At 39.1% G+C, this 26,629-nt stretch overlaps 1 protein-coding gene across 1 annotated transcript in view; it reads right to left on the reverse strand.

Moving 5' to 3' along the window:
* Window positions 1-26,629, reverse strand: part of PGM5 (phosphoglucomutase 5) — a 179,890-nt gene that overhangs the window by 124,409 nt on the left and 28,852 nt on the right. Inside the window, exons 4-6 of the mRNA XM_011956456.1 lie at window positions 24,781-24,906; window positions 20,712-20,902; window positions 19,965-20,119 (exon numbers count right to left, since the gene is read on the reverse strand). Coding sequence (XP_011811846.1) covers window positions 19,965-20,119; window positions 20,712-20,902; window positions 24,781-24,906 — 472 coding nt within the window. The remainder of the gene's footprint in view (window positions 1-19,964; window positions 20,120-20,711; window positions 20,903-24,780; window positions 24,907-26,629) is intronic.

Genomic DNA, 26,629 nt, shown 5'->3' on the forward strand with positions numbered 1-26,629 from the left:
CCCTTGGGGAGAATCCCCCTCCATTGACAGTCACCACCACAGGGAGCCTTTCTTACCCATGAGAGAGGATATGGAGGCAGAATTTAGGTTGAGAACTGTTACACTCATAATTGAGGCCCTGAATGGAAATGTGCTGAGAGAGAAAAGCATAAAGAGAAAGACACAGAAAGAAATGAAGATAGCCAGACAAGTATAGAAGGAACATGACTCCCTTTAAACAGAGAAACAGCCACACGATATTCTCAAGTAATGCTGCTTTGTTGTGTCCATATTTTGACTCATTGTGGTACCTGTCCAAATAGCCCTGATTTCAGGCCAAGCCCTGGCTTGATAAATGGAACTCACACAGTAACAACAGGTTTCCTACCATATCGATCTTGTTGATGTTGGAGCAAATTAAAGCAGATGTTTCCTGTCAACTGTGAATCTGTTCCCAAAGAACCGATCAGCCTCCACAACCTCTTCAAGCCACACAAAAGACCAGGGACCTCCATGCCACTGAATTTATCCTTAGCCGCACCATTCTATTTGTTAGGTCCATTATCTCTAAACAGTTAACATGCTCTGAGATACTGTGTTCTCATAAATGGAATATAGCACATGGCCCTATAAAAGAAAGAAACTATTAAGAAAATGGTCCCTTTAGCCAATTAGAGGAAATATAATTTCTGACATAGGGCCGCTATGGCCAGCTGTATACTGAGGCATAAAGATACCTAACTGTTTGTAGCAGAGCAGGAGGTGGGACCCAGAGTGTGAGCCTTGAGGTGATCTAGAAATTCCTGCGCAAATGGATCCATCAACAAAGGGTGATTTCATCCATTAAGGAAAACCAAGCTGCTTGTGGAGAAAATTTGACAACTGTTCAACAGTACTTTTTCCTCCTTTAGGAAGTAGGGAACACTGAGTAAATGGGAATGTAGGAGACACTAGCATGTGATGTTTATCAGAATCAGATCAGAAATGTTTTTGCAAATTTGTGACTCTCAGATACCATGAAGCGTAATGTGTAAGTTTCACTTCCAGCTGCCGGTAATGTTATGTTTAGAGACAGCATTTTCTTCAATAAGCAATTCAATAAAGTTGAAGATTTAAATAAGGAGGAAAAATAATGCAGACTACATTATAAAGTAATAAGAGCAGGTAATAGTCACTGAGTGCTTCTTCTATGCTAATTACTTTACATTTATTATCCCATTCAAGTTGCATGACAATCAGACAAGAAGCAGATTAGAAAAGAGAAAGCATTCTGTAGCAAACCATTCATTGTAAGTAACAAAGTGCTATGTATGGTGTTACAGAGCCTGGGCTTTGAATTTACAAAGATCTGCTGAAGTCCAGCAAACACCATTACTAGCTGTAACGTAGGGAAGCTACCTTATCTGCTCACCACATTGATCAACTACTATTGTCAAAGTACTACACCCAGACTAAAAAATAAAAACAAAGAAGTTGTGGTCCCTGTTCTCAGGAAGCTCATTTAAGTGATTCCCATGAGCAACATTCATAATCTAAGAGAAGAAAGCTTTATTACAGCCATAAGTTCCGATTCCCCAGGCCAACATAAGTGGTTTCCTCTAAGCATCCTCATTGCCTCCATTGTGGCATTCCATGCATTGTATTGTAAATGTTGCTGAGGATTTCTGACTCTGTCTCTAAATCATAAAATTTTTTTTTTTTACAGTAAGCATGAATTTCATTATTCATACACTATCTGACCCAGAGAAGGTTTTCAATCAATGTTTATTGATAAGCAAGTGAGTAAGTTGTAATAAGCAAGTGACATCCAAAAGTAATGATATTTTTAGGGAAATACCCATAATTCTAGAATTCTAGATTGTCCTTAAATATTGGGAAAATCATATATATATACACACACACAAACACAAACACTATATATTTATATACATATACATACTACGTATGTATGTGTGTATATATATTTATATATGTATACATACTACATGTGTGTATATATATACATATATATGTATGTGTGTGTATACACACACACACACACACACACACACACACTTTTTAAAGAGATAGGGTCTCTGTATGTCTTTATGTTGCCCAGGCTGGTCTTGAACTCCTGGGCTCAAGCAATCCTCCAGCCTCAGCCTCTGGGGCAGCTGGAACTACAGGCACACCCGGCTAATGGGCAAATAACCTATGAATGAATTAGAGGTGTTGACAGTTTCCCACCCAAAATCATTCCAACTGCTTTTCATATTAAGAGAATCATGACTTTATTCAGGTACCTAGTCCTCAGCAAAGGTGAATTTACACAAAATAGGACAAATACGGCACAGGAGGGCTTCTGGAAAAGTTTCCTTGACTTTAAAAAGACACATAAAGAGTAGGCAGTCTCTTTTCTGCCATAAGACCACATCATATGTGAGGGTAATAGCTCACACTGCTGGGGCTTTTCTGTGAGGAAATCTCATCAAGGTCAAAGACCACATCCTGAGAATGATAGAACCTGGTTGCTTGAAGACATTGCTGAGGTAATGAATTACCCACCTCTGCTGCTGCCCTTTCTAGACATTTTAATACAAGATGTAACTTTTTCCTGATTGTTTATGCCATTTGGAATTCAGTTTTTGTTACTTGCAACAGAGAGCCATGTTGCTTCCCAAAAACTTTGGTCCCAATCTTTGTGGCTATATCATGACTCCATAGATAAGATGTGGTTTGGCCTCAGAGATTTGCCTACTCTGAGCATCCATTTACTTATTTGTAAAATGGGGAAAAATACTTTCCTCTTTGGGTTGTAAATTGTTATATCCTACACCCTGGAGTATTCTCTCTGGTAGATATTCCTCCTCTCCTCCTACCCCTCATCATCATCATCTTCATCACCATCATCAAAAATATCATCATAGTTTATGTCAGCATCCTAAATTCTTTAGTCTAAAGAAAAAAATAGCAATCAAATATTAAAGACATTTTATATCTTCAAAGACTGCAATATTCTATACTGATGTTTAGGACATCATCTAAACCCATAATACAGACAGCTAATAACTCTCATTCCCCTCTATCTTAATAAGACAACCCCTAGCTTTTAGCCATGCTCATAGCCATTCAGAATGAAGACTTCATTTCTCAACTTCCCTTGGAGCTATGTGTGGCCACATCACTAAGTCCTGGCCAATAGGATATATGCAAAAGTGTCAACTGTCCACTTCCATGAATCTCCTTAAAAGATAGTGTAGTCCTTTGCCCTTCTTTTTCATCCTCTCTCTAGTTGCTGCCTAAAATACGGGCATGGTGGCCGGAGCTCCACTGCCTGGAACCCTGAGGACAAGGGCTGCATCCCACTAGGGAGGCAGAGCTATGAGCTAGAGGCAATGTTGCCCCTGGGGGCTCTTTGCACAGCCACTATCTCAGCCCTTCTAGATGGGGAAAGCGAGGCCCTGAGAAGTGATGAGAATCAGTGAGAAACTCAGATGTACCACCACACTCACATCTTTTTGCTTTGTTCTACAGCATCTGCTTGAGTTCTTCCTCGAGTCAGCCCACCTTGGCTCAATGGCATGCCTACCTGCAGCAGCAGCCCAGCCTCTGCTCTGTGACCTGCTCTAGAGTTGGCCCTTGACAGAAATTTCCTCTTTAAATCCAAACGACCTTATCCAAATCTCACATTTCACATTTCTTCACTCTCACATTTCTCATGCTCCTAACACCCACCTGATTTGATAAGAGTCATGTAAAGAAACCCCAACTGGGGGAAATGTCTACCTTTCACTTCCCAGTCTCTCCCTAGAGTACCAGAGAAATTGACTAATGGCTTTGCAGATAAAGGGACTCCAGATGATATTATGAATTTTTCTGAAGTCATTATAAAAGCAAAAAAACAGCCATTATAATGATAAACTGGGGTTGAGATGCTAATTGTTAAAGAAAGTAGACAGTGTTACATTAGTAACAAAGAAGTCCACTTTCACAAATCTCTCCTCCGTTCTCTCATGCCGGTGCACAGGTATATATCAAAGAGCAATTCTTTTGCTCAGGATGTTTCTCTTATTTCACTTTTGTAGCTTTTGGCTGAACTACTAAACAGGTTATAAAATGAACAAATGCTTACAATATGCACACAAATCACATTACATGTGTTAATGGGATGTGTGGGCAATACGAAGTCAAACCCCTATTATCAGAAGTAGTGGTAGGGATAAACATTTCAGGTCTGTTTGGGGGTTTGAGGCTTTTGGCCGGCATACAGAGACACAAATGTGTTATAAAAGAAACTCTGTATTTTCCCAGAAAGATAATTTTTCTAAAGAGATAGGACTTCTAGGGTCCCATATGTGTTCTATGGAAGCACCTAACAGAGGGAACAATGAATTTTCATTTGTTTTAGAGGATATTAATCAAAAGGTATGGATCAAAAGACAATAGGAGCTGGGCATGGTGGCTCATGCCTATGATCCCAGCAGTTTGAGAGGCCGAGGCAGGAGGACTGCTTGAGTCCAGGAGTTTGAGACCAGCCTAGGCAGTGTAGTGAGACCTTGTCTCTACAAAAAATAAAAATAAAAAATTAGCCAGGTGGGGTGGTGCAGGTCTGTGTTCCCAGCTACTTGGGAGGCTGAGGTAGGAGGATCACTTGAGCCTAGAAGTTCATTGTAGTGACCTGTGATTGCGCCACTGCCCTCCAGCCTAGGCAACAGACAGACCCCTTCCCCACCCCCAAAAAACATGGGTCTATTCCTAGGTCACTAACAGAAGGGCTCAACATATTAATACATATTTTTAAAAAGGTAAAGAAAATTAACAATAATTATTTACAAAGTAATCTGAAAAACTATAAAATAGAGATATGTGAGGCTCACATGACAGAGTCCTCTGGAAGCTCTGATGTACTCTGAAATGTGAATATACACAGCAAGGGGCACCCCTGCCTCACTAGCATCCACATGTGGAAGACAGGGCCTGAGCGCAGCCACTGGCCAAGATTTAGTCCTTAATGTGGAAGCATGGGAGACTACTCATGAGAATTCACTGCCATGCTTCAGTCCGTTACCTATAAAGCCCCATCGCCGTGACAATAATAGCTAACTTCATTGAACGCATACTGTGGACTGGCACTGCTCTAAGCACTATACATATATTACCTAATTTAATCCTTAGTACAAGACCCTGTGCTATAGTTTGAATGTTTATCCCCTTCAAAACTTCTGTTGAAACTTCATCCTCAGTGTGGCAGTATCGAGAGGTGGGGGCTTTAAGAGGGGATTGGGTCATGAGGACTCTGCCCTCACGAATGGATTAACTCATTCATGGATTAGTAGATTAATGAGTTACCATGGGAGTGGGTCTGGTGGCTTTATCAGAGGAGGAAGAGAGACCTGAGCTAGCATGCTTGGCTCCCTCGCCCCCATGCCACCTTGGGACTCTGCAGAGTCCTTGCCAGCAAGAAGGCTCTCACCTGACATGCCCCTGGACCTTGGACTTCTCAGCCTCCATAACTGTAAGAAATGAATTCCTTTTCTTCATAAATTACCCAGTTTCAGCTATTCTGTTATAAGAAACCAAAAATAGACTAAGACATCCTGAGAAGTTAGGTAAACAGCCCAAGGTCATAAAGTCAGAAGGCAGAGGAGTTAGAATTCAACCCCAGGCGGTCTGAATGCAGAGGCCAATAAAGGTCAGCGAGTTCCATGTCCCACCTCGTACTTGAGCTCATTTAAGTACACTGGCAGACATAAATGCTTGCTTTTCTTAAACTACTTTCCCTCTCTCTCCCTCCCACCCAAAATATAGGTAGTAGAATCTGTGTGAGACAATCTGTATAAACAATGTCATCATGATTTAAAAACATTCCCCAGCTCTATCCTTGAGATTCATATTGAAGCCATGAACCTCCCTGAATCTAGCAGAACACCTTACACAGGGAATATTAACATATTTTGTTGGCAGTGAAGTTTGCTAAAGGAAAAGGGAACGTGGAAGGGAAGATGAGCTCCATCAGGAATATCCAGTACCACGCAGTGTGCTTGGCACACAAAAGGGGCTAAAAAAGGTTTTTTGGAAAATGGAAATGTGAGAGGTAGGCAAGGTGGGGAGGAAGGGAAGATAAGAAAAGAAGGAAGGGAATATAAGAAAGGGAGGGAGGGAGGGAGGAATAGAAATGGACGGAGGGAGGGAGAGAGGAATAGAGATGGAGGGAAAGAGTGGGAAGAAGGAAGAGAGGAATAAAGAGGAGAGGATGAGAAAGAAGGACAGATGACTACTTGAGCACATGCAAAGGTAACAGGCAAGAAACACCGTTCCAATTTGGATACCACTGTCAGTTATTAGTGAGTCTCAGAGGATTTGCAGGGGTAGGAGGGGATAAGAAGAAGGTCCTGAATTCCCCCTCCAGAACTACACCGCAATGGACTCACCTAGCTCATACCCCTTTGCCATCAATTGGATCCTAAATACTGCAGTTACTCTTTCTGGAAGAAAAAAAGCAAGCTCTTGCTTTGGAGGACAAATGCATCCATTCTCAGTCATTTAGTTTGGGAAGGAATGACCCTCATTCTAGCTCTACCTAACAAGGGGAAGGAGGCTTAAGACTGTCAGTCTATCCCATCCTCTATAGCCCCAGAGAATCGATGAGTCAGAGAAAACCCAACCAAAGTCAAGATTGAGGTGATGTTTTCAGTTTCTTCTTGGAAAGAAAAGCTTTGTCTTCCATCTTCATAGACAAGCTGGTTTACACCATGGGGTCTAGAAATCCTGCAGACACTTGCTGCCTGGACCAGACAGTCAGAGGCTCAGAGCCTAAGGATGAGAGTGATACCATCTAAGGCAGAGCAGACAAGAGGGAATAGCAGGTCAAATGTTAGTATCATGTGAGCTGCTGGATCACGGTTCACCTAAGGCCAATCTACTTCAGTTATGTGGGCCAACACATTCCTTTTACTGTTTAAGCCCCATTTCAGCTAGTTTTCTCTCATTCACTGCACAAAGATCCCAGGTGATATGATCTGTGAGTCCTGGTGGATCTTGCATTCTTAAATACAGGCATCAACTCACAAGGAGTTGTCCCTCGTGCCAGAATATAAACCACCAATGCCATCAGGGACTCTAAAAGATCTTGGAACTCCAAATGACAAATTTAATCCTCAGGCAGAAACCTGATCAGAGATGAGATGACTGGATTCCCAGGTCTGGATTCCACCCTCATCTGTGTAGAGCATATAGATAGGGCTGACAAGATTTGTTTTCATTTTTTTCCTAGGCTCGGGCGTCTCATATCCAACTGCTAACACATTATTTACTAGAGGATCTCACTGTACTTAATCGATATCTTTTATGTTTCTGGTCATCGGTGCTGTCTGTCTCAGATTTAAAACTTAGGCTGGGTGCAGTAGCTCAGACCTCTAATCTCAGCACTTTGGGAGGCCAAGGCAGGCAGATCACTTGAGGCCAGGAGTTCCAAACCAGCCTGGCCAACGTGGCAAAACCCTCTATCTGGTAAAAATACAAAAAAAAAAAAAAAAAAAAAAAAATAGCCAGGCATTGTGTCACAAGCCTGTAATCCTAGCTACTCGGGAGGCTGAGGCATGACAATTGCTTGAACCCAGGAGGCAGAGGTTGCAGTGAGCTGAGATTGCACCACTGCACTCCAGTCTGGGCAACAGAGCAAGACTTCATCTCAAAATCAAAACAAAACAACCTCTAGAAGGAATCATACCTGCTTAACCCACTTTACCCAGAATATAAGGGAGAAAAGCTGCTGAAGCCTGATAAATACTTTTTAGTGCAGCTGCTGCTGCTGATCTTCAAGCAGATCCTGAGGCAAGGAAGTAAAATTCCAACCTTACCTTGAACTACGGTCAACGTTTTCCTGCAAGTCTTAAGTTAAAGCCAGGACTGCTTCTTTCAGAGTTTTACTAAACAGTAGTGATGTTCAACATCAAAATTATAGACGTCTTGGGTTGAAATTAATTCTGCTTATCTGATGTCATCTACCACCTTGGGGGTAATATAGGTCTCTCTCCCCAGCCCCACCCCTACCCCCACACCAACCCACATGAATGACTTTCACTCGGAGTATAATCAGAACTTTTCCTGCCCTCCCAAATAAGGAATAGTGAAGAGATTACGAGGCTTCAGCCTGATAATCTGGTACCAATATTGACTAACTTATTCTGTGTGACCTTGGGCAATTACTTAACTTCTCATCATCATATTTTTCTGTAAATACAATGTCAATAGTAGTGCCTGCCTCAAATACTTCTGAAGGTTTGTATGACAATCAAACAACATACTATATAACACAGCGGTCCCCAAAGGTACTAAAGGTACCACAGCGGTCTCTGGTACCTTTTTGGCACCAGAGACCGGGTTTATGGAAGACAATTTTTCCACAGACTTGGGGAGGGGGATGATTTGGGGATGATTCAAGAGCATTCCATTTATTGTGCACTTTATTTCTATTATTACATTGTAATATATAATGAAATAATTATATAACTCACCATAGTGTAGAATCAGTGGGAGCCCTGAGCTTGTCTTCCTGAAACTAGATGGTCCCCATCTGGAGATGATGGGAGACAGTGACAGATCATCAGGCATTAGAGTCTCATAAGGAGCATGCAACCTAGACTCCTCACATGGACAGTTCACAGAAGGATTTGCTCTTCTGTGAGAATCTAATGCTGCCACCAATCTGACAGGAGGTGGCGCTCACGCAGTAATGCTCACTCACCTCCTGCTATGTGGCCCAGGCTTGGGGACCTCTGCTGTAATAGAGTTCACTTGTAAATAAAAACGCCCACCTGAGCACACAAAACTTTCAGGCAGCATCTTGATTCACCCTGTACATCTATCTTAGATACTACCTTTCCCTCAGCATGACAGGTAAAGTGAAATCAGTGATATTTAGCAAGCATTTAAGCAGTGTTTCAACAGACCCAGCTCAACACTGCCCTAGAAAGTTGAAGCTAAAATCCATTCTAAAACTTTTTTGGTGGCGACAGCTACAAAATACATTTTGAAATATAAAGCACACACAGAACTGCAATACTCCTTCACTCCACAAGTACCTTCAGGCCTAGGATGACTTATCATTATTCTCCTTCATTTTAAAACATTGTCAAGCACCAAAATTCTCTGGTGGCTTGACAAAGCATATGGTTCAGAGTTAGGCTGCGCTAAACTACCTTCCTTACACCTTTTATATCACCAGTAAATTTGACTAACGACTCTGATATCTGAGAACCTCCAACTCTGTAAGTTATGTCTTTTCCAAAGACAAGATTGCAGGCCATATATTTGTGTCCTGGTTCAAATAAAAAGGAAAGCAGTAGAGAGCGATACCAGAGACAATTCAACTCACCTGAACCTAACCAATGTTTATTGGTGGTCTAGTAAATACAAATCTCTATGCTGGGAACTAGAGTCATTCAAAGAGAGCAATGATTCTTTCCCCTAGTCAGAAAAGAAGTTCCAAAAGAGATGCTTTATTTTTAAATAAATAGAGTTCGATTATTTTTATCACCTTTATCAAGGTGTAGTTTATATAAAATAAAATTCATTACTCCTTTTTCTTTTCTTTGAGGAGTCTCACTATGTCACCCAGGCTGGAGTGCAGTGGCAGGATCTTGGCTCACTGCAAGCTCTACATCTCAGGTTTAAAGGATTCTCCTGCCTCAGCCTCCTGAGTAGCTGGGATTACAAGCCTGCACCACCACGCCCAGCTGATTTTTACATTTTTAGTAGAGACAGGGTTTCACCATGTTAGCCAGGCTGGTCTTGAACTCCTGACCTCAAGTGATCCACCCACCTCAGCCTCCCAAAGTGCTGGGATTACAGGTGTGAGCCACCCTGCCCAGCCAAAATTCATCACTTCTAAGTGTACAGTTTCATAAGCCTTGACAAATATATATACATATATATATATACACGTATATATATATATGTATATATATATACGTATGTGTGTGTGAGTGTGTACATATATATATATGGCTGTGTAACTACCATCGTAATCAAGATATGGAACACTTTTATCAGCTCAAAACATACCTCATGCCTCTTTGCAGTAACCAATGGGATTGATTTTTAAATTGAATAAATATTTTAAGTCACAAGGAATAAAAGAGAGGTTATTTAACCAAACAGAGCCTCCGAAGACCAAAATTGAGATTAGAAAGGCAGACCATGAAGTTAATGTTCCCGTTGGAGAATAACAGCATGCCACATGTTCGAGACTGGATGGCACTGACACTGGATGGCATTGAAACCCCAGTTTAAGTAGCCTTGAATCCCTAATCAGACAGGGTGATATTAAGGAGCTTCTTTCAGTATTGGGCCCATCCCCTCTGGTCAAAGTGACTTGTTTAGACCAAGAAGGGCCACATCAGTGGGAGGGCTAAAAATAGGCTGCTGGACACCCTAAACAATGACAATGCCCTTCCCGAGACAGAATATGAGTGTCAAAGAGTCCTCACAAATACAACAGATACAAGAGATCTGAATTCCAAAAAAGGCTCATCTTTCAGTTCTCATGGGAAGGTGATGACGATTATATATTTCAACACTTGGGTTACTTAACACTCCTCTAAGTGTTTTTCTGACCAACTCAGATAGCAGAAACCCAAGATGGCTCAGAAAAATTGAACAAAAGATGATGTATCCAGCATTTCCAAATCTCCTACAGTTTATAGTTTCAAGTGTTAACAATTTATTCCTCTCACTCTAGCCAGGTTAACATATAAATGCTCTTTACTAACCACAGGCATGTAGTTCCCATTAGATACCAACTCTTAGAAACACACAATAACAGACTTGAACCAGTTTCAGCATCCTTTCTAGTAGGTCAACACACAAACCACAAAGGAAGGCCACGTTATGCATCTTGTAAATGTCTTGGTAATGAATCCAGTCCTCATTCGACTTGCCAGGGCAAGGAATAAACAACCTTGAGCTGAAGTTCAGGCTGAGGGGGGTTTTTCTTTATCGACTAGGAAATAACTACAACTCAGTTGCTTCCTTTCATCTCACATTGATTAAGCTGTATTTGCTAAGAGAGTCAGTACCCACATATCATTACTAAAAATTCAACAAATTACAAACTCACCTAAATGTAAATGAAAACCATAAATCAGGCATAGTTTTATTATACCCAAAGGAGATTGGGTCATTACACATCATTCGTTTTCTTATTATTCGGGTATATTTTTCTTTGCAACCAACAGATAGCATCACCAAATTTCTCTTTGTACAAAAGTCAAAAGGAGCATGTTGATAGCTCATAGTAGCTAACGTTTTGAAATATCTATTGGGGTGGAGGGAACATTGTATCAAAGGACTTACTGAGAAGGGATGCTTGACTCAAGCCATAAAAAAGAACAACAAAGTGGGATGAAGTGGGGCAAAGGGAATACATTTCAGGGACAGAAGTGCACACAAAGGCACAGAAATGTGAAGGCATCAAATTTGAGGAACTGTAAGCAGCATGGCATGTTTAGAGTGCAGGATAAGAATGTCTGCAGGAGTTAAGTGTTTATAATCAGGAGATTATGCATGTTGTGTAACCAGAAGATGGAATCTCCTGCAGGCATTCAAAACCCTCCAACCCATTTTAAACAAGGGAAGAAAACGCCCAACTTTCTGCTTTAGAGCAACTGCCCTTGGGACAGTACAGAAGATGAAATGAAGAAGAGGAAGTCTAGAGGAAGTGGGAACAGTTTATTGATTATTACAATATTCCAAACAAAAGATCATGAGAACCTAAAGTAGAAAAGGAAAAGTAGGAATGGAGAAGAAATAATGATTTAAAAATATTTAAGGGATCCCTCTAACAAAACCCAGTGATTAGTGGTACATCTGGAATGAGGGATTATTCCAAGGTTTATTATAATAGGTGACTCACCCAGAGACTAAACACAGGAAAAACAATTTTCAGGAAAAATTAGAAAAGTTGCTATTTATACAAGTTAAATTTGAGTTGTCTATAACCGATCTGTATACTGATATCAATTTGACTATCGAACTCAAGGGTAAAATTTTGTCTAAAGATAAAAGATGAAAATTAGAATTGCCTAAAACTGACAATGGGTCTAGTATCTAGATCATCCAAGGAACTTCCGCAAATTCATCAGACTAAAAAGAAGAACCCTAAATAGAAATAAAAAAAAGGTCAAAGGGCAGGAATAGGCAATTAATAGAAAAAGAAACTCCCAAATTTCTCATGCATATGAAGAGATGCTCAAGCTCATTAGTAATGTGAGACATGAAAAATTAAAATTGCAATGGTATGTTACTCTCTATCTAGTCTACTGGATAAAAATTAGAAAGTTAGACAACATAAAGTGTTGGCCTGGATTTGAAGATGCAGGAACTTAGAGACTGGTTGGAGAAGCACACAAGAGATGGGCATTCTGGAGTCCAATCTGACAGTATTTGGTCAAAATTGACTAAATTAAATATAAACACCCCCTCTGGCCTAACAATTCTGTTTCTGAATACACGTGTTAAAGAGATTCTCACACATATCCACAGGGTGCCTGTGCAGCAGTATTCACTGCGATAGGAAATGAGAAGCAGTCTCAGTGTTCATTGCTGAGTGAATCAAGAGTCAAAATATCATGGATGCGCTCACGGACAAATAAGCAGCAGTTAGAAGCAACATCCTAGATGGATGTACAGTCACTGAAAGGATCTTAAAATGTGGTCTTTTGTGGAAAAAAGGTAAGAAATCAAATACAATCTCTTATATAGTACTAGTCACATTAAGTAAAAATATATGCAAAAAAAATATACACAAACAAAACCCAATAAACACATTTTTTGTGGTCGTCTATGGTGGGGCAGTCAAACAGAGAGAAAAGAAATGCATTATCTTGAAGTAAGGTAGCATGATGCCTTCAGCTTTGTTCTTTTGGCTTAGGATTGTCTTGGCAATGCAGGCTCTTTTTCGGTTCCATATGAACTTTAAAGTAGTTTTTTCCAATTCTGTGAAGAAAGTCATTGGTAGCTTGATGGGGATGGCATTGAATCTATAAATTACCTTGGGCAGGATGGCCATTTTCATGATATTGATTTTTCCTATCCATGAGCATGGAATGTCCTTCCATTTGTTTGCGTCCTCTTTTACTTCGTTGAGCAGTTATTTGCAGTTCTCCTTGAAGAGGTCCTTCACATCCCTTGTAAGTTGGATTCCTAGGTATTTTATTTTCTTTGAAGCAATTGTGAATGGGAGTTCACTCATGATTTGGCTCTCTGTTTGGTGAGTTCACGTCCTTTGTAGGGACATGGATGAAGCTGGAAACCATCATTCTTAGCAAACTATTACAAGGACAGAAAACCAAACACCGCATTTTCTCACTCATAGGTGGGAATTGAACAATGAGAACACTTGGACACAGGGTAGGGAACATCACACACCGGGGCCTGTTGTGGGGTGGGGGCGGGGGTGAAGGATAGCATTAGGTGATATATGTAATGTAAATGATGAGATAATGGGTCCAGCACACCAACATGGCACATATATACATATGTAACAAAACTGCACGTTGTGCCCATGTACCCTGGAACTGAAAGTATAATACAAAAATAAAAATAATAAAAAATAAAAGTTTAAAAAGAATGGAGATTTTAAAAAAGAAATGCATTATCTTTTTGAAGTAATAAGAAATGAGCCTTCCATCAGACCAATTATTAAAGGATTGTTCAATGATGAGTATGATTAACTCGACTCTCTATGCCTGAGGTCCAAAAAAGAGGAAAGAGGATGAGACTAGGAGATAAGCAAATAGAAATTAGCAAAAAGATGGACGATTGTGCTGGTTATGCTGGTGACTCTTTGTCCCCTTCTACCTCAAAGTCCCCACTTCATCAAATGCCCCGTTCTCTTCCCCAGGAGGCAGAACTCCATATGCTGCCCTCTGGCTTCCAGTGCGGTTTGGTTTTAGGAGGCACCAGCAGGAGGTTGGAGGGTGAGAACAGAAACAAGTTGGGGTATTTCTCCCCACTGCCAAGTTCAGCTCTTGTCTGATAGCCCATTTTTCACACCTCCAGACGTCACTAGGCTATGGTCACCCTGACTTCTCCCCTGGACCCTTTTTAGTCCTAGGGGTGTTAACAGCTTCCTGCTATTGCTGATGCTAAGGTGCCTCCCCATTCCTTTTTGGGTTTTTTGGTTTCCTTAACCTTACCCATATCTTAGACCAGCTTAATAAGTTACAATTACTAAATCCTCTTTAGTAAGCCCTTTTTGAGAGTGCCACCTCTTTCCTGCCTTGATCCTCACTGAATCAGCTATACAGTTTCAGGGCAATAACTTACATGATAAAGGGCTTTCTTTTTTTTTCTTTTATTTTAATATAGGTTACATTTGAACATACAAAATAATTCCCATCATTCTGTAGCAGAAGCAATGTATGGGAGACTGAGTAATTAGATATTAGCTCACATCACTATCTCTTCTACCACTGCTGTCATCCATCATGACTGTTCTGGGAGATGAAACAGCACAGATCTAAAGGACACGGTAAGAATCGAGGTCACCAGAGATCAGTAGATACTTGCATACTTGCAGGATTAACACTGTCTGGATTCCAACGATCAGCTGAGTATGTTCAAGATAAAGCTATAGCACATATTTTAGATTGGGGATTGGCAACAAAGAGCTGTAGACTACATTCTGAGGAGTAAGTGTTTTCACATGTGTGGGTGTCATTTCTAATCCCAGCATCACAGTCAGGTCCAGATGCCTGTTTCTGATCTTTGGTCCTATGCCTAATCTCCAAGAGTCCTTTCCCTGGGTCTCCCATCTAAGCCAGATGCTCCGTACCCACCAATGAGTACTGCACCAAGTTCATTTCCACTAGCCTGTGTTACAATTTGTGTTTCTGTATGTTTTCCTTGCGTATTATTCTTTGTCTTCCGCATTAGACTGGAAGCACCACCATGGGAACCACGTCTAGGACATAGGAGATCCTTAATAAACATTTCTTGAGTGGATAAATGGTGAACCATAGGGGTGGCATAAGAGCAAATAGAGGGTAGATGAGCTCTAATCCATTCACCACCATGTTTATGGGTGGTGGACCTTGGATGGCCTTTTTCATAGTCAAAACATACTTTTTAGATCTGGCTTCTTGGGATGTATTCAAGGATGCTAGCCTTGTTTGAGACTGTAAATATGTCTAGTGAGTAGGGCTTAAGTCTGTGTGCATTTGCCTTGTTTTGCACAGAATTCGGCACAGCCCCAAGCACAGATGGGTGCTTCATAAATATTATTGAAGGATGATGACACAAAGGATTATTTAATACCTCCACATGGGGTGGAGATGGACCTCAGGCCGCAAACACACTTTCAATGTGTTTTACTTCTGAAATCATTTGAACCAAAATGTTTCAGCAACACAGATTCATCTGCAGCCACAAATCAGACACATTCAGAATGACAAAGCCCCAAAAGAATGCCATTTTCAAGACTGAAACTGTATTATTCTGGGCTAAATGGAATCCTTGTTTTAGTGACACTGTAAGAGTAGAAATTAAAGACACTGAAAATCTTCCCTTGGGGAACCACAAGTATCTGTGAACAATGAAAGTTTGTCTGAATAATTCATCAGTCTCAAGGGTACAGGCCTCCCCTTATTCTGGAATCCCAGGAGTTTAGGCAAGTGTGTCATTTAATGGGTTTCAACTGTGTCCTCCGTTGTTCTTCTTCCAGGGCCCGGCATTTAGGGGCACATTCCTATAATTTTACTAATTTTTAAAAAATAAGCTATATGGGAAACCATTGTCAAGGTCAAAATTTTGAAGCTGCATTGATTTTACCTAGGAAGGAAGAAGCTTATAAAGTGTCCATCATGAGAATCCACCTGGGACCTACACAACAGATCAAATACCCAGAACCAATCGCCACGTCAGAGCCCCACAGAATTCTGAATCCCAACCAGCAAGCATGAATAATCCTTTTAAACGGTCACTTACATGTCAGAACAGGTCCTTTGTGAAATTTCTAAGCAAGGCCTCTGGTTTCTGACTGAAACAGATATTTATTGAGAAGGGGGGGCATAAAGTGAAATCAAGAACTACTGGGAAATTTCCACAAGAAACAAGGACAAATGGTTTTTGTTGTCAGAATGAAACCAGCTTCCCCCTAGCCATGTTTTGGAAAGTTATTTGCTAACCCACAGGGGACAATATTCTCAACTGGTTTATCAGGGACCCTTTTGATCCAATTATAGTTACTGAGCAGATACAGTCATACCGTATTATCAGAAGACCTAGTTTCAAATCCTGAGTCAATTTCTAATTCACTGTGTGACCTTGTACAAGTCACTTAAGCTCTCTGATCATTGGTTTAACATCTTTAATGTGAGGAGAGTAATGCCTATCTCAATTACCTCACAAAATTATTGCAAAGATCAAGTGAGATGATATGTTACAAATTCTTTCTAAATTGTAAGATTCTGTTTAAGTGGAACGGTTAAATATACTCCCATATTATTAAATACCCTACATAGCACTCAGGATCCTACATTACTCTGAGTTCTCAATTTCTAGAAATGGTCCCATTTTTGCTTTGTTCCCTACAATTCTACGGAGTCTTTTTTTTTTTTTTTTTAAGGAAGGGTGTAGACAAAGGTAAAAGGGAGAAAACATGGAATCACATACCACTCTTTGGTACTGTTAGGCAAGAATTTTAAAGTGAGTTTAGTTCGCCATCATGGACTTAATGTCCATATCACCCCAGGGAGACAAGTAGAGTGGGAGCAATCCAAAAGGTAGGTGATTCTTCTCCCCTCTAGTGAAGAATACAAGGTCAATTTACAAAAAAATACTAGCAGCAAATAACTGGAAAATTAAATTTATAAAACATTTATAATAGCATCAAAATAAAGAAACTCCTCAGAAATAAATTTAACAAAAATTTTGTAAGATCGCTACATTAAAAATTATGAAATACAGGTAAGAGAAATTAAAGAAAACCTAAATAGAGAGATATACCATATTCATGGATTGGAAGATTCAATATTATTAAAATACTATTCTCCCCAAATGGCTCTACAGATTCAACATAATTCCAATCAAAATCCCAGTAGGCTCTGGTAGAAACTGAGATGTTGGTTCTAAAATGAAATAAAATGCAGAGGACCTAGAACATATAATTTCCCTTTAATTTGACAAAGAAGAAAAACATGTTGGAGAGTTCACCTGATTTCAGTGTAATATTTACATACAAATCAACGAATAGATAGTGGTATAGAATAGAGAATCCTGAAATAGATCTACACATATATGGTCAACAGATTTTTAATCATGGTACCAAGGCTATTCAGGGGAAAGAAAATTCTTTTTTAAAAATAGGATTGGAATAACTGGATAAGGGAAATAAGTGAACCTTGACCCTTACCTTATACTATGCTCAAAAATTAAATCAAAATCATCATAGACATAAGAAAAGTTAAAACTGCGATGACTCCAGAAGAAAATATGGAGAAAATATCTTTCTGACCTTGGGGTAAGCAAAAATTTCTTGTAGTGGAAAAAGACATATATAATAACCATATAATCCATTAATAATAAGAAAAAATAAGCTGGACTTCATCAAAATTTAAAACTTCTGCTCATCAAAAGATACTAAGAAGAAGATTAAAAGTAGCCAGTTTCAGAGGCTCATTTCCATAATCCTAGCACTTGGGGAGGCTGAAGCAAGGAGACCACTTGAGGCCAGAAGTTTGAGACCAGCCTAGGCCTCAAACTCGTTTTTGTAGAAACGAGATCTCGTTTCTACAAAAAAATGTTTTTAAAATTAACTGGGTATGATGGCACACGTGTAGTCCTAGGTACTCAGGAGGCTGAGATGGGTGGATTGCTTGAGTCCAGCAGTCGAAGGTTACAGTGAACTATGATCATACCACTGCACTCCAGACTGGGCAACAGAGTGAGACCCTTTCTCCAAAATAAATAAATAATTTTTATGTCATCTGAAACCAAGATCATACTCAAATTTTCCCTCAGTGTTCTCCTGTTGCCCAGGTTGGCGTGCAATGCCATGGTCTCGGCTCACTGCAACCTCCTCCTCCAAGGTTCAAGTGATTCTCCTACCTCAGCCTCCCAAGTAGCTGGGATTACAGGCATGCGACATCATGCCTTGCTAATTTGTCCCACAGAATCTCATTTTCTGGATTTTGTGGTTATTTTCTCACGGTGTTGATTTATTTATAAGGTAAGATTTATATACAGTGAAATGCAGCATCTTACAGGTACAATTCAATGAGTTTTGAAAAATGCATACATCCATGTAACCACCACCCAGATTAAGACAGAACATTCCCATCACCTCAGAATGTTTCCCTGTGCCTTCTTCCTATCCCTCATAGGGTAAGATTGTCATAATTTCTATTGCCATATATATATTTACCTGTTCTGAAACTTCACAGAAATGGAATTATATATTATGTACTTGTTTGTTACTGGCTTTTTATCATTTTATATATTTTTATTCATCCACACCCACAGCATGTGTCAGTATTTCATTCCTTCTTGTTATTGCGTAGTATACAAATGTATAAATATATCACCATTTATTTTTGCAATTTCCTGTTGATGGACATTTGTGTTGTTTCCAGTTATTAGCTATTATGAATCATGCAGCTATGTATCTTATTATGCAGGTTTTTGTGGACACATCTTCATTATTTTTGGGTAAATATTTAGGAATGGAATGCTGGTCAGATGTAAGCTCCATTTTACAAGAAACTGCCAAACTGTCTTTCATTTTACACTTTTGTTTGCAAAGTATGAGAGTTCTGGTTGCTTCCTATCCTCATCAACATTTGGTGTGGGACTACAGGAATATGCCACCACACCTGGTTGATTAAAGAAAATTTTTTTGTAGAGACAGGGTCTTGCTGTGTTGCCCAGGCTGGTCTTGAATTCCTGGCCTCAAGTGATCCTCCCACCTCAGCCACTCAAAGCTCTAGGATTATAGGTGTGAGTCGCCACGCCTGGTCAAAATTTATTAACTGGTAGCTGGCGATTGTTGATGGAAAAGAAAAAGCAGGTGACAAGCCATGTATCTTTTGATGTCTTTAGTATTATAAAAGGCAAATAAATTACATATGCATATATAATGTATATTATATTATGAATTTTAATTATATGTGTATAATGTATATGTATAGAAAGAGATACAGTAAGTAATATAAATTTTTCTATTAACATAGGTAACCCAAGGAAGGGGTATGATATTTACATTTTCTTATTTGTGTTTTCTAACTTTCCACCAGGCACATATACTGTTTCTATAATAATACATGCCGTTTGAAAATGTCAGATTCTGAAATTCAATGTTTTATAATACAGGGTGATAGATGGGAGGGATGGATAGAGCAAGAAGAATGAAACCTAATAGGGTTAGTTAGAACCCTACTGAGTGAATCTCTTGTTGAGTATTTTCCATGCACTGTCTCATTTCATTCTTTCAATAAACCTATGAAGTATCATTTTTCTGTTTGTACAGAGCTAATAAGGCTGTAAGCTAGCATTTGAACATAATATAATCTGACCTCAAAACCAATGCTTTTTCCCCCTCACTTATACATACATACTTTCAGGTTAATACGTTTTGTTGCTAAACATTTATGTAGTATTTACTATGTACGAGGCACCATGTTAAATGTTCTACATGAATCACCTCATTTGTACTTCATAACAGTCCATATAAAGATATTACTATTACTATCCATATTTTACAGAGAAGAAAACTGAGGCACAGAGACGAAATAAGTCTGCTAAATTCCCACAGCTAGTAGGTGGCAGAACCAAGAATTAAGCTCAGGCTACCTGATTCTCCAGCTTCTACCCAGTACACTATACCATGTTCCCATGCTTTCAACACATTCCCAAATGGAGCAGGGGAGAGTGAGTGCCAGCAACCAACAAAAGAGACATCGACGTCAAAAATCTACCATAAAGTTTTTCATGGTGACATCCTTGCTTACCTGTCCAGGGCCATGCTGGTTGGCATACTCCTCCCAAACCCGCGGACCCCCATCTGACGGAAATACGGAATGCAAGAGAGGTTGGCAGCAATGATGGCCAGGGAGTCAGAAGGGCTCACAAAGAAGCCATTTTGGCCTAGGATCATATAACGGTCCTGTAGGAAGGAATGCGTAAAAATGATCGGACAGAAGCATCTGCTAGCAGCCCATTCCTATAATCATCACAATCCACTTTATTGCCATCTTATATTTAACAACCTAACAACTTGAACAAGGCCAAAGAGAGCATGGGAAACATTCTTCTAAATCTGAGTATCAAGGGCCCAGAATCTTGACACACCAAGAATATGTTCCACCTGTTGAAATGTGGCTCAAGCTTTAGAAGCCCCCAAACACTTAATGCTTTCTTTCTCCCAAACATAATAGAGAACACTGGTTCTTGCAGAAATAGCTGATTTCTTAACTTGGTGCTTTCAACAACACCAGCCATAAATAAAGATTTATTGAATAATATATATATTTAAATAAACAACCTTTGTATGCCATAATGTAAATCTGGACCTCAGAAAAGTAATCGCTATTTAATTGCAATACTTAGTCATTAAAGAGAAGGGCAGATGCAGAGCCAGTTACGGCACACATGTCCCATACACGTTAGCTCCAGATGTGTTCATTAATTCTCTGCTTTCCAATTCATGGCTCATTATATGGTCAAAGTGTCAGCAGACAGAGAGCTTTCCTACTTACCCCATCAGCATCAAATGCAGCTCCAAATCCATATTCTCCTCCTTTCATTGCTTCCAGAAGAGTTGTTGCATATGTCAGGTTTGGGTCAGGGTGCTGCCCTCCAAAGTCTTCCAGGGGAACACAGTTTATTGCAGAATTGGCTGGGGCCCCCAGCTCATCACACAAAACTTTTCTCACATAAGGTCCCATAACTGAAAATAGATACGCAGCAATATTAAATATTTGCAGAAACTTCTCCCCAGAGTATTTTGTTCTGAATAGTATAGGAAACACAATTTAATAACTCAGAAGAAAAAATATAAATTTACAATCTTTTTAAAGACACAACAGAGAATGATATTTGCTTGAACTACTATTTATTGAGCATCTACTATGTGCTAGTTACTGTGGTAGGAATACAGAAGGTGTATTCAATCATCTAGTTACATAAATTTTTTCTCCCAAAACTTTTCTAAAATGTTGCCAGAAATAAATCAGCTACGTAATAATGATTCATTGTCTGTTGCTTTTCACGTATTAAAAGCTTTAGCTGAACATACGCAAAAGTATTAAAGGGCTCTAGCAATGTTGTCTCTGCAATCATTTGGACTCTGCCAAGTATATAATTAAACACTATAAACCACTGAAGCATATAAAAACAAGCACATTTTACCAAAATACATGCCAAGGAATAGTATTTTCCAGTTCAATGAACATTATGGAGTGCCTAACATAGAGCTGCTCTGCTAGGAAATGAAAGGATCATATTGAAGGGGTGCAAAGCACATAGTTTCTACATTCCTGGGCTTGTAATCTAGTAGTGGGATGAGTAAAAGCTGCAGATGAATGACTGCAGTGGAAGACTAAACAATGCACATTGATGAAATAATTATATCCAATGGCTTAAGAGAAGCAATAACCACACATAAGGCTTCAAGGAAGAAGCAGCATTTCTGGTGGAACTTGAAGGAATAATATAAAGTTGACAAGGATTTGGGTTTGGAGTGGGAAGCCCATCTAAACAGAAGGAACATTATCAGCAAGGGAACAGAGCCTGAGGTAGAACATAGGGCACATTTGGGGAACAGTATATAATCCTCCTAACTGAAATATCTGAAAGATACTGCTTTCCACTTATTTTCTACCAGTACAACACAAAATCCTCCAATAGTGAACATCTCTTGATTGTGCCTGCCCAGTACACATTTCCTCTTCCTCTGGATACAGCATTTGCGATTTCTATTGGAGAAAAACTCCCTTCCCCATATCTCAGCTTATGGGGTCTGGGTATGGCTAAATCCCACCTCCCCAAGGCTAAGGAGGTGACCTAGGTCTGCCCAATCAGTGTCCTCCATCTCCTAGCCAGAGTAATTGATTCAAAGATGGACATACAGCAAGAACCTGGAAGTTCTTTTCCTGAGGAATATGATCAGCCCAACAAGAAAGAACAGAAGAGCCTAGCCAGAAGCTTTTAGAGTAAAGCCCACAGGGAAGACCCACAGCAAGCTCAGAGCTCCCAGCAGATTTTTAGTGCCTCATTCTTAAATATGCCAGGAAGCCAAGGATCACCAAAATTTTGAGGAACGTATTTGAGATGAGGTGAAAATAAACAAAAAGTAAAGAGAAACCTAGAGGAAACAAAAATTATACAGGGAGAATAAAACTTTTAAAAATATATCAGTAATACCCTAATAGAGATGAACAAAATAGAGTAGAATGGCTAAAATGGAAAAGACTGACAGTACCAAGTATTGGTGAAGATACAGATAAACTGGAGCCCTCATACATTGCCAGTGGTGCAAATGGTACAGGTATTTTGGAAAACGGTTTGGTCATTTCTTATAAAGGTAAATATACACGTATCATATGACTCAGCAATCCCATTCCTAGCTGTTTACCCAAGACAAATGAAAACATACAGACTTGTCCACTAATGTTCACAGTATCTTTCTTTGTAATAGCCAACAACTAGAAGAAAAAGAAACCTAATTTTCATCAATCAGTGAATGGATAAGCAAATTGTGGTATATCAACAACACGATGAAATTGTACTCAGCAGTAACAAGGAACAACTACTGATACCTGCAACACCAAGAATGTTTATCAAAATTATTATGCTGAGTGAAAGAAGCTTGAAGCAAAAGGCGACATATTGTATGCTTCTATTTATATAACTTTGCTGAAAACGCAAAACCATGGGGGCGGAAAGCAGATGAGTGGTTGCCAGGAGCTTGGGATAAGGGGAGAGGTTTGACTACAAAGGGCTGCAAAAAACTCTTTGGAGTGATGGAAATGTTCTATCTTGATTGTGATAGTGGTTACATGACTGTATATGTTGGTTAAACCTTATCAAACTGTATACCTACCAGGAGTAAATTTACTGTATATAAATTATACCTCAGTAAACCTAAGTTTAAAAAGGTATGGTATCCATGAAACATAACTAGGATGCTATTTTTAAAAGAGAGAATCTTTGGAAAATACAAACAAAAGTTTTGGGAAATTAAAAATATAATGGTAGAACTGAAGGACTGGAAGATAAAGTCAAGGAAATTTCCCAGAAAGTAGAACAAAATAAAGAGATGAAAAATTGGGGAGGAGAAGGGGAAATAGAATAATTAAAGGATCAGTTCAGTAGGAACAATAACCAAAATGGTTACTAAATAGCAATTCAAAAACTTTTCCAGAGTTAAAGGGCACAAGTGTTCAGACTGAAAGGGTCCATCAGGTGTCCAACATAATAAAGATAGAGTCCCACACTAAGATCCATTATTGTAAAACAGAGGAACACTGAAGACAAGTCAAAGGTCCTAAAAGCTTCCAGAGAAGAAAAAGGAATACAATGGATTAAAAATCAGAACACCATTGGATTTCTCAAGTTTAATATAATAGCTATAACACAGTGGAGCAATGCCGTCGAACTTCTGAAGGAAAATAATATCCAACTTAGATTTCCGTATCAGTCAAGTATTAATCAAGAGCAAGTATAGAATAAAATATATACAATATTTTATTGTATATATTTTAGATATATGATACTTTTCAGGTATACAATACTCAAAATATTTACCTACCATGAGCTTTCTCTCACAGAGTTCCTGGAGAACATGTTCCTCCAAAATGTAGGAGTAAATCAAGGTGTCAGACAAAGAAACCAGGGAACAGGACATTCAACATAAGAGATGTGTAAAAAGAATTACTACCATGACGATAAAGGGAGATTCCATGATGGCAGCATGCTCAGAGAGCAACCAGTGCAGAGTGGGGCAGATCAAAGTCTCCAGGAAAATGAAGTGAAGGGAGATTTAGACACTGGGGGAGAGCTTGAGGATTAAGAGTGGTAAATACACTTGATTAAAACCAAGCAATGAGAAAACAAGACAATTGCTATTTCCAAGGAAACCAAAAACTTGTACTGTGAAGGAAATATAATTATAGCATATTGCATGGCTCAGCTGTGTTGTGGTAATGTAAACACTAGATACTGATCTTACCAAACTGATGATATAATTAGGGAAGCATGCTTGGTTTCCCTAACTGGTAGGTGGAGAGGGTGGGTGGAGAGGTGGGTGGTGGGTGGAGAGGGTGAAAAAGAGCTGCAGCTCCAGTTTCCATAGTATGAAATCAGTAATGCTCAAAACTGAAAAATCAACAAGAGTCTGTATATTCATAATATTTAATGATAGGGAGATAAATACAAAAAAGAAACAGTTGAAAAAAATTGAAAAAGTTTGACTCTGGAAGGTAACTGGGGGAAGACAGGAGTTGGGTACAGATTTTTTCATAATAAATCTTGAACTATTTGACTGTTTAAACTATGCCATGCATATGATCAAATAAATAACAGTTTTACTATACTGCACACTCAAACATGCATAACCTCAAACTCATTTTTTCAACTTTTGTTTTTGTTTACATCCAAAGACAGAAATAAGGGTCCTGAAGTTTTCCAGAACATTCCAAACATCTGAACATACACATGTTGTGTTAATATCTATGAATCCAACTTTCCTCGTAACCTCTGAAACCCAACGGGTGTAGAGGTCTCAATATTTCCTGCCCACTGATTTGGAGAAAACCGTGAGCTTACCTCCATGCATTGCATCAACGCGAATCTTCAGTTGGCTGGGCCCAGTCAGCAAACTCTTGATGGCATGAAAGTCAAAGATGGTCCGAAGGAGGTTGAGATAGATATCCACTGGGTCCACTATCTCCACTAAAGATAGAAAAATAAAGGAAAATGTCATTGACTGTACTCATGAAAGATACTTGGAAGCATAAAAAGAATCACTACCTTAACAGCGTGAAATTCTGATCACAAGCCCATCATATCCCTACAGATGATGTGGGAAGTAAAGTGCCCATTTGTTGACAAAAATCACAAATCAAGGCACAATCAAGACACTACAAACTTTTCAAGTGCTCAGTGGGTATAAATGATACCAAGTTCTAAATTCTTCTTTGCAAGGAAAAAATCAACCACAAGAATAAATTAAGATAAAAATGTGCCGTGTTACTCCTGCCCCCAGTTCCCTGCCCCCCCAAAATGCACACAGCACACATCTCAATGTTTAGAGGCATTTTGGCATATCCAGTTGCCTTTCCTGTGGGGGCTGGCCAAAGACTGACTCAGCTGGTATGAAACAAATCAGCAAGTGACCGCAGTAGTGACCCCTATTTTCCAAATGCCATTGTGCCTACCAGATTCGAGTGCAGAATTGGTCCTGAGTTTGCATGAAATCTCATTCATGCCCAATCTCCACCCAATTTCCAAGTGAATGGCAAATATCTAGAAATTCTCATTAAACACAAATGCTCTCCAGCTTCTAGCACCACCCAGTAACCAGGAATCCAAAAAGTTTTATTCATATATTTGACATACCAAAAAGCTCAGAATACATTTTTCATACTTGTCAATCAGTATAAAACTAATGTTCAGAAAGTACTTGTCCAAGAAGTAGTAAATCAATTCTTTAGGTGCTAAAATTTGTGTAGGAGCCCTGCTTTTTTAAATTCATAGCCAAATTTTGAAACTTATGTATATTGTTTTCAGATTTTTCAAATACATACTACTTTGAAACCCTGAAATACTTTTAAACTTGCACTGAAGATACTACCAATGTGCTTTCAATAATTTTTAGTAAATCCAGGTGTGATATTTAATGGATGAGATCTTAATGTGCCATATAATATTATCCCTTCATCTGATCAAATACATATCTAAAAATATTTTTTCTTGCACTTAAGTCAATGTAATCTATGTGTCCATTCAAATATAATTATATTTGTAACATGGGTACTTTTTAATTATCTTTTTACATGAGGAGCATAATAATCTACAAAGTAATTAAAAATTAATCTGTATAAAGTTACACCTAACAATGGTTAAAATGGTAAATTTTGTTATGTATATTTTACCACCATAAAAAAATTAATCTGTAAGACAAAAGGTTATGCCCTGAGTACTTTGTAAGTTTTACTCACTCTACATTATAGGATAATATTTTTGACAGTTTCTTTCTGGCTCTTCAATTCTTAAACCACTTGCCTAAATACATTTGGTATTTATAATAGGCAACACACAGTACCAAACAAATGTGAAAAACGAGGGAGCAAGAAGTCAGGAAAAATTGAAAGTTCACATCAATTAGTTCATGCTCTTGACGCTTCAAAGTGAAATGCAAAGGAATTATTTCTACTTAACACAAGCTTTGCTCAACACTTGAACCAGCAAGAATACAGCACATAAATTATCCCAAACGATTATCTCCAAATTCTTGGAAGCCAGGGAATCCCTCTACCCACCTCCTGGTATCAGTAACATTTTAGAAAATTCATGCAACTAGCAATGTGGCTGCAGCAATGAGCCTGAATGAGAGCTCACGAAGATTTGAGTCTCTTGGACAACTATAAAAGTTGTGAAGATGCCAAAAATAAGC

The sequence above is a fragment of the Colobus angolensis genome, unplaced genomic scaffold (genome assembly GCF_000951035.1).
Source record: "Colobus angolensis palliatus isolate OR3802 unplaced genomic scaffold, Cang.pa_1.0 Scaffold419, whole genome shotgun sequence".
Classification (NCBI taxonomy): Eukaryota; Metazoa; Chordata; class Mammalia; order Primates; family Cercopithecidae; genus Colobus; species Colobus angolensis.